The following is a 9666-nucleotide window of genomic DNA, read 5'->3' as shown; positions in this document are numbered from 1 at the left end:
ACATCTGTCCGCAAAACAAACACCAATACCCCCAGCCAGTCCCAGCAAGAGATGAACTCTTTAAAAGTTGATGACTAACACATTCAAGAAGCATAAACTTCGGAATATTTCAAGAACAGACCGTCCGTTATGTTGTCGAGTTCAATTTCACAGCTACCACACACAGAACTGCTCTGAAATAAGCCAAATAGCGTCTGTTTGGCTCACAAAGACCTCACTTGTTCACTTAAAACATCGAAGGAAAATTCAGCGCTTCTGCTCCTAACAGACCTCAATGTTAAACTAAGTATGGAAATGCTAATTAAAAGTTGCCGGCCATTCTGAAGCACATTTGTCTCTAAGCTTTTGACACCAGTTTAGACAGGCGACTGGTACAAAGTCTGCCACCTTTGTGGCATTTATACATCTTCCATCTGACTATATCATAACAATCTTTTTTTTTTTTGGTCAGCCATAGCTTCAATTTGCATTCAAAGAGAGTGAAATTTAACAAGTGCTGCATCGTTAATACCCACAACCTATTATAATGGAAGATCCATAGCCTGCCCCTTCCTGCCATGAATTTGCCCCTGGAGGACGGTACACAAACAAGCAAGCAAGCAAACATTCAAGGCAAAACATCACTTACCAGCGAGCTTTTCTGTCATGTCTTGTTTTGCTTTTCCATTCAGAAACTGAGCTTTTGTGCAGAACGGCTGGAGGAGCAAATAGTTGTCTAAATGCAAAGAACACAACATGTTAAAATTTTTAACCAGAAAATTCAACAGTCTGAAAATAAAAGTATGGAAAGATGTAAATAAAGTACCTTACTTGTGATATATTAACTTGAAAAACCAGTGATGTATTTAAAGGTATAAAAGTTACTCTAAAGAGAAACTAAATCTAGAATTTCATTAATACCACCAAAACTCTTTAAAATTAAGAAAGAGTCAACTACTTACCTAAATGTTGACATAGAGCCTGAATAACGTTTGTGGCAGCTGCATAAATCCCAGGATTTTTGGAGTTGAGGTTGTTGTCCACCATGGCAGGAATTAACATGTTGATCACGGGTGATAAATTGTCTTTCAGCAACGGAATCATCTTCTGCATTGTCTCCAAAGCAACCTGATTTACTTTGCTGTTTGAATCATTTAAGCGAGACTTGAAAGCATCAAAGATCTGAAAAAGTATCCAAACAACATTCAACTGACTTAACCCTTTGTGTTCAAGGTGGATATTACATTTCCTGCTTTATTGTTACATTTCAGTTGTCCATCCTACCAAAAGAAATCTCCGATACACAAATACCTGAGATAATTATTTTTTTCTAGGCAGATCGACATTTGATATTTGTATTGTTCAACTGGATCTCACCTCAGCTGAATGTGAATCATTCCTACACAATGTAACAGAGGGAAACTAGCCATCTGTAACTTTCAGTATGACTGATACTTTCTGCAAGCGAGTATTTTCAGCAAGACATAGCTCTGTTTAGCAAAAAGAATGTTTTAAAGATCTCAAAACCATTTACAGCTAAGACATGGCAAAGTTCCAGAGAAGTATTTCACAGTTCCACAGCAAAGACACTGCACTGTGAAAGGACAAGCTCGGTTTCCCTTTCATTGTATCTGTCTTTAGTTTACAGCTGTTGGACCTCAGCAGAGTATTTCTCTGCTCAAGAACCTCCTTTCCTGTTAGGACATCCCCCATAAGCTTTATGGCAATAAAGACCTTTCCTCACCTTGTCCCAGACAAACAAAGCAGGCAGAGCTTGCAGCTGTGTCTCAGACAGTTTCTCAGATCTCGATTAATCCATGCTGCTCTTTTTGCAACCTGCTCCAATATTTTGATACTTGCTCAGCAGTGGCATGAAAAAACACATGCAGTGTTCCAGAAACAGTTCCAAGAGTGCTGCCTCTAAGGGAAAACTTCGAGCTTCTTCCTCCTAGTTCCTTCTTTTACTACCTTTGTAGCTGACATAGCTCCCCCCGAGCATACCTGACCTAGTCGTGTTCATCACACACACTTCTTTTTGAAAGAGGGACACAGTTGTGACACAACTGAAATAAAACGTTTTCATACAGTTACCTTCACAAGGTTTGCAACGACAAAGCCTTGATTGTTCTCGGTATCTGACAGCAGCTGCCTAATGCCATTTATTCGATCACGGAAGTCTTTTGCATTCAATAAACCTATAATGTCTTTAACGTATTCTTCATTTTCTAGCAAATTACGAGGAGCTGGCTTTCTTGTGACTTCATGGGCTTCTGTAGTCTCTCTGTCAGAAAGGAAACAGTTTTTCAGTGAACCCCCGAGCAAGCTCAAACAAGAGTCTTAAATCTCAGGCATTCCCTTGCCATGTAAGCGCAAATATCAGAAGTAAACAAAATCTTCTGATGAAGGACTTTCACTTCAAACATGGTGATTTAAACAATAAAAAAGAAAAAAGACCTGACAGCAATTGTGGTTCCTAAAGTCTCAATATACCTTCCACTCTTAGAGGCTCAGAACTATTGCTTTACAGTTTCTGCATGATTTATAAAAAAATGACGGTCTGCGAGTTTATTCTTATTTAAGAGTCATGACCTACATTGTCTTAGTGGCATGAAGAATTAAGTGGAGCATGCTGCTGCTCAGAGTGTGCCTCCAAAGCCCCCACCCCAAACACAGCCTTGGAGCTGGTCCCAGTCTCCTAAAGTCTCAATATACCTTCCACTCTTTGTGTATATAGATCTATCCCACGAGGGGTAAGCCTCCACGAGGCAGGAGCCCTGTGCTGTGCCAAGTTTCTGAAAGGGAGCAGCTGGGTTTGTGGCTGGGAACATTCACATACTTCCCTCACAGTAATGGGTTAAGGAAAAAAATGTTGTAGATTAATTCTTTATTCTCAAAGTACTTTAAACACTGATCCCAGTTCAGGTGGCACCTAAGCAACATGCTGTGCTGAGGTGGAAATTCAGCAAACTCTGCACAGAATATTTTGAAACAGTTTTTTTTTGTAGCATCTAATCCCATTAGACAGTCTTTAGGCTTTTATAAAGGAAATAAAATTTGTAGAATCACTTGTCTGTCCAAATAAGGACAGACCAGTCCAGACAGAGCCACCAGCTCATTCCCAACTCATGAAGTCTTTGATGGAGAATGCAATAAGCATCTTTCCTTCATTCTCAAATTCAAACTTATCAGATCTGTGAGAACAAAAGTCGGCATCAAAACCTCCTGTCCTGCTCCTGTACTACAGAGCACTGCAAGTACCCAAATCGTTGGCGTAATGCAGCAAGCAGCACCTCTTCTAAGGAAGTACATGTGTAGTTTTATGTGCCAAAGCAAAATTTACCATCAAATGCGGAATTAGCTACTATTTTGAATAGCAGAGAGTGTGTTTAAGAAAATCATTCTGGAATGGACACGCTTCCTTCCACCCAGAGGCAGATATTTCATACTGCGGCTACCACCAGGCAGAGTTTTTCTACAGTGTGTGAACAGCAGTATCTCGAACTGATGGCGACACGGATCTACTGTGAATTCCAAGCAGTTTGGGATGCTGGGGATTTTCATAGGTAGCCAACAGATTATCTTCAAAATGCACACAGCTGTTTTAGTATTACCAATTACTCTATTTAAAAGAACTGGGACATGTCAAGTTTTTCCCCTGTTCCTTCAGGTACATTTAATTTTCACAACCCTGTTGTGAATGTTCCGATACTCTCTTCTTGTGGCTATATCCTAGAGGTCAGGTTACTCATTTACAGGGTAAAACACTGAAGTTCATTACCTGTCAGCGACATTGAGAGCACCTCTGGAAGTAGATGACGACCTCGAATGTCCTACGTTGCAAGTATGGGGACGTCTTCCTCTTGCTGAGGGCGTGTCTACTGGTGTTTCCCCCAAACCCTGCACAGAGGCGGAACCATTAGTTATCGTGGCCAGTGCAGCTCCGCGCTGCTTGAGAGCCCGCCAAAGCGAGCCTGAGAGCTGCGGGAACTCTGGCAGCGAGGCACAGGTCTGCTCAGAGCAAAGGCACGCAGAGGGAGCTGGCGAGCAGCGTCCTGCCGTGCTGGAGTCACTCTGTTGCTCGTTTTGCTCTGAACACACACTCCCCCCTCTCTTTTGGGTCACTGTCTACACCCAATGGCCATTAGTACACGTTTTACGGTTCTCAGCTCTTAAACAAGAGCTTTTCCACATACCTTTTCGTGCAGATTGCTAACAGACTCCTTAACGTAAGGCAAATCCTTGGCTGGCACGTACTTTTCAAGCATTTTATCAAAATCGGGATGAGTCATCATAGTGAAAAGCATCTTCCGACCGTAATACCTGCGGGGCAGCAGACCGTGACATACACATCTGTAAACACAGATTCACTTTGGAACTCCCTTGATAATTATAGGTGTGTCATTCCAAAATATAGACACGCAGGAGGATTGCTATCGGCGTGTGTAACCAGACTCCCTTTTCATCCTCCCACAAAGAGACTACGCTCAAGAATCACTGATCAACAACCGGGCAAATTACTCTCAGCCGCCTTTAACTATGATGGTCCAGCCTGGCCCGCCAGGCAGCGGGGCTCCCAGCGCCAACATTCCCTCCGTGGCCAGTATCGATTCTAGGATTGTACCCTCTGCCACTGCAGAGGAACTGGCACCAAGCCCCGCAGAGGTCTCGGCCACCCAGAGGGTATTTATCTTGGAGATTAACCTTACTGACCTCGTCTGTTGTGAGCTGTCCTGTGCAAACCTGGCGATCGCAGGGAAGAGCCGATCGGCCGCCACTTTGGTTCTGCACAGAACGCGCTCCGGTCCCATGCGGTCTACAAGGTCCGAGAGGTGCTGGGCTGTGCATCTCCTCACCGCCGAGTGCAGGTGGCTGCAGAAAACACGGCTGCTCAGCAAAGACTCACCACAGAAGCTCAAGAGCAGTTATGTATGTGCTCTGCTACATGCAAGTTTTCTTTTATTCATCGTTGGCATAATCCGCAACTAGTTTACGGCTGACGTGCAGATACTTATTGTGGCTGCACAGGGAAGACCTTGCAGAGCAAAGACAAGTAACTTTATTTAAAAGGATAATCCATTTGGTTAGATTTCATTGCATTCGCTTAAAACCCCTAACTACAAGAATGCAAATGGAAAAGGAAGAATTGTATTCTTTTTGTTTAAAGTCAGTGTCAGCCTCTAGCTGGACCTTTTTTATTAATAAAACTAGTAATTTTCTTCTTTTCAGAATTTAATTTCTGGTGTTCCTTAAAATAATTTAAACGTATTTCAGAAAGCACATTATTACATGTTCTTTGCGTCAACTTTTTTCAAAACAAGTTCCTATTCTCGGAAACACATCCTGTGTATTCTATATCAACTTAAAAGTAAATAAAACTGTATTCTATCGACCCCTAAATACCTTGCAAAATCTATTTGCTCCAAAATGGGGGCCATTAAACACCTATGCTGATGAAAAATAGAGAAAAGCTAGAATCAGTTTTCAAACTCATGCAGCAAACTAACCTTTGATACAAACCCTCCTGTACCTGCTGAGCCCAGATGTTTTCAGAGTACACGACTCTGCAAATTCAAACTTTTTTTTTATTTTTAATTTTTGGATTAAACTCCTACTTTGAGGACTGTTTTGCTGCACAGTAAACGAGAAATTTGCCTGGCTCATTGTTGATAGGGAAAAGCAGGTTTAAAGGAGGGCACAAAGTAAAGGAACAGACTCGGCAGCAGCTCCCCAGCTGTGCAGCCTGACACCACTGCCCGCTGGGCACGCTCCCCTTTCCCTGAGATTTCAGCTTGCTCTGGTTCCGCGCATACGCAGAACAGTTGGGAACCTTCTTGCGTGTACGTAAGACTTTTAGAATAAAACCAGCAATTCCTAATTTCTGAAACGCAATCAAGGATTAAAATTTCTGAAATGCAATCACTTTGACATCTAGCCTTGGAAACATCTATTCACAGCGGTGAGTTGACAGAAACAGTTCAGCATCTTTAAAACAGCACCTCACAAATGCAGACAAAAATGTTTTCAATTACTTGTGTTGGTAAAGTCAAAACCAACTTTCTAGCTGACAAAGAACCAGTAGATACATATATGTCTATACCTATATCTCTACATATATCTACTCATATATATATCACATATATATCATAAATAGATAGATAGACTAGATAGATAGATAGATCGAACGATCTACTCAGGGTTGCAAGAATTAATACTTATGATCACAGCAGGCTTGAAATGTGTTGAGCAGAAAAAAGGTAAATTTTAAAAGGTCTTCTGAATTGTAGGCAAAGCCATGACTGCTAAGTCAAGTACGTAAGTCATGGTCCATGTCAGCAACTCAAAATATAAGCCAAATTTAGAAGAGAGATCCTTTGTGTAATTACACGGCTGTATCAGACTGAACCTTTCTAACTCTGTACTCAAGGCATCTGTCGTTTTGCTCCCAAACCTCCACTTTGAAAGAGGATTCTCGAGTTCCCTGTCGCAGCCTCTAGAGACGAGGCTAACATGGCTAACATGGCCAGGGTGCTGAAGCCAATACTAGAAGAGCTCTAACTCGCAGTGGTACTTAGGCCACCTGCAATGTGTGACGCACTAAAAACATCCCATGCCCCGTGATTTAGAGACTGCTTTGACTGAAGTCTTCTTAGCTGTAAGAAATCAATCCCTGCTTCAAACGCTGTATTGGGCCTCACAGCTCAGCTGATTGTGGCATCTCAGATATCTGAAAATGCATCCGAGTTCACAAATCAGAGAGGTCAAATCTTTGCAGGGCTAGAAGGCTCGAAAGGATAGGTTGGCGTGGGGATATCAGGTGCAGCCAGTTATGATCGTGAGTATTGCGTGGCCAAGGAGTTCTGAGGAAACTCCATAAACACTTCCCATGGCTCATGAATTAATGCAACGTGCGGTTACTGCCGGCTGCTCTTAAATTTGCAAAAACAACTACGCGAGGGCATGACTCACAAGTAATTTAACTTGCAAGGCTGATATCTGCCTTTCAGTTTAAAGCTCAGGTCGTTGCAGTGTGGCTCTCACTGGCTTTCAGGATATTCCACAAGAACCAGCCTCTCAGGAAACAAACCAGGAATCAGCACATTTTGAATCAAGACTAACTCTCAGGATTTGTAGACATGCAGAAAGTCTACAGACTGATTTATAATGTAGCACCTGAAATATTTAACGGAAGGGACAGGTGATGAGAAATGTAGCCTACTGAATGTCATCCAGGAGATGACAGACAGGTCCGAGGCTAAGCAGAGGTAGGTGCATGTATCTAACATAGCGTAACCAACGCTTGAGCATTGGTGTTACAGTGAATGAGGATGTAAAAGAAAAACAACAACAGACTTAATGGGGAAAGTGAAAGGAATGTCATTTCTGCTAGAGACAGAGGAGAGCTGGAGGTCAGAATTCAACCATGCAACCAGCAAAAGAGCCTTGGCATGTCTGAGGTACTCAAGACCTTGAAAAGGGAATGAAAATGCAGCCAGAAAGCCTATTAACCAGCTCAGCCTAGGGAAGAACAGGAGATCAAGCAAGAGAGTTGCAGCTAGGGAGCTGTAAGTTACAAATCATCTTTCTAAATAAGAAGCAGTGCCGAAAACTGAAAGAGATTTGATTGCAGAGCACACGAAAAACGAGAACGCTGTGTGAGCTTTACTAGGCAAAGCAAAAGAGCAGTTTCCTAAGAATATACTAACAGCGAACAAAATTACTGAAGTGTTGTTGCAAAATGACCATAAAAGATACCAAGCTCCAAAATCAACAGCCAATTTTTTATGTAACGTACAGAAAGAAACAGGGGAGCTGCATTTTACTTTAATGTCAACAAACATTGCCCTGGGTAGAAGTTCTGCAGAGCTGACTCACTATGTTTTTCAAATTTCTGCCTACTGTATTTTGCTTATTTGAAAAAAAAAATTGATAAAATTTAATCTATTCACAAGTTATTTCTTTAGAAAGTCTTTATAGGAATTACCTTTGCCCTCCATTTATAAGAGAACAAAGTGCACGTGCTGGAGTCACGTTATTGACCATAGCCTTCAGTGCTTTGTCTACCTCTTCCCTTATGAAAGTGTTCGATTCACCAGCTTTGTGCAAAAGCACTTTTACTGTATTATCTAGTTCTTGATCCATGCTCTTTTTCAGGTAGGTGAACAAATCCCCTAAACAGACCACAGCAGCTCGAGAAACACCTGAGCGTAAATTCTTGACCTGCACACAGGAAAAACCCAAACAAACAATGAATAATGTTTATAAAATATACTTTAAAATAAACACAGCTTTATCTTTGCCTTTGTCATTGTTAAGCAACATTAAGAACAACTGAGAAATACATTTCTAACTTCATTCATGAAGTGCGAGAACTAAAAAACAGATACGGGAAAAACATTATAAAGTTACAATCTAAATTTTTTCAGTCTCAGCAAATCAAATGTTTGTATCTCAAGTATGAGCTGCTTTGCTGAACGACAAACTCATCCTTCTGAGACTGTCCAATGGAAGAAAATTAAGCACACGTGAACATACCATTTCACTTCAGTGTATCTGAGAGCTACAAAATGCACACACACACACAGAGAAATATTCTGATAGTAAAATTTAACCTCTTGGGCCACCGCCAAACTTGTTTCATGTAGCTTTGCCTTCAGAATGGTTGCATGGTAAGCAGACAAACGCCTAACAAAGATCAGACCTTCAATTTTCTTCTCCCTGTGTAAAAAAAACCAAAACAACAAACAATAAACGTTTACATTCAAAATATTTGCATGTTTTCATTAAAGTATCAAAATACAGAATTCTAAGAAATCAAAGAGCTCACAAGTGACATTGTAGAATAAAGAAATGGCACTTAATGTAGGAAATTCTTTCCAAGTGAGTCTTCCTTTTAATGCTATTTTAGCATGCCAGTCTGGCAATCCTTCCCAGAAGTCCTCTTCCCAGCTCCCACCAGGGACACCTAAAGGGCTACTTTCCTCCCCCAAGGGGAAAAGACAGCAGCACTGTAACCCCGTGTCACGGCAGCACAGCGAAGCCTCGTGGTCCGCAGTGACAAGAAGGAATTGTCACTCTCTCTAGAACAGAGCTTCATCTTCGACATCTCTCCAACTCTCCGACACCTTAGCTATCAAGTCTCAATTTACAACAGCTACAGTTTAACCTATGTTTGGACTGAAATAAACCTTCTTTTTTCTCTTACATCACAACCCTTCTCACTATTTTTGACATTAAATCCATTTTGCTGGGGTTCTTCTCTAAAATAAGTTAACAAAATAAGTGCCTTCTGCCTTACATTCGAGTTGCAGAGCCATGTTTACACCTACCAGTCATCATGAGCCAAAAGCACCAAGGCCTCTGTCAGCGCCGCTTCTGGTTTCAAAAAAGGCTGCAGTTCCGACGGGTCCATTATTTCTGGGCTGTGAGTGACTGATGGGGTCTGGTCTTTATAGCGTCCTCGTGACCCAAGGGAAATTTCATCTGAAAAGTCGTGAAGCGTAAAATATAATTAGCGTCGTCTCCAGAAACCAGTTCATTCAAAGGAAGGAAATGTAAAAACGCCAAGGTACAGACTGCCGCCACTAAGGGACCACATTTTCAAAAACGATCCTTGATCATTCAGCATTGCACTCACGTGAATTAGTTTTGCAAGCCACTGTTGCCATAAGGGTGGCAGAACAATTTTTA

The 9666-nt window shown here is 41.6% G+C and overlaps 1 protein-coding gene across 1 annotated transcript in view; it reads right to left on the bottom strand.

Annotated features, from left to right (window-relative positions):
• Positions 1-9459, bottom strand: part of FAM179B (family with sequence similarity 179, member B) — a gene marked incomplete at its 5' end in the record, with an annotated part of 10300 nt that extends 841 nt beyond the window's left edge. Inside the window, 9 exons of the mRNA XM_009868412.1 lie at positions 629-715; positions 942-1161; positions 2071-2260; positions 3758-3876; positions 4173-4299; positions 4690-4848; positions 7961-8196; positions 8589-8694; positions 9306-9459. Of these exons, the coding sequence (XP_009866714.1) occupies positions 629-715; positions 942-1161; positions 2071-2260; positions 3758-3876; positions 4173-4299; positions 4690-4848; positions 7961-8196; positions 8589-8694; positions 9306-9459 (1398 nt within the window). The remainder of the gene's footprint in view (positions 1-628; positions 716-941; positions 1162-2070; positions 2261-3757; positions 3877-4172; positions 4300-4689; positions 4849-7960; positions 8197-8588; positions 8695-9305) is intronic.
• Positions 9460-9666: the final 207 nt, after the last annotated feature.

The sequence above is a fragment of the Apaloderma vittatum genome, unplaced genomic scaffold, assembly GCF_000703405.1.
Source record: "Apaloderma vittatum isolate BGI_N311 unplaced genomic scaffold, ASM70340v1 scaffold19974, whole genome shotgun sequence".
Classification (NCBI taxonomy): domain Eukaryota; kingdom Metazoa; phylum Chordata; class Aves; order Trogoniformes; family Trogonidae; genus Apaloderma; species Apaloderma vittatum.
The sequence above is the reverse complement of the archived record's forward strand: the minus strand, read 5'-3'. Positions and strand labels throughout refer to the sequence as shown.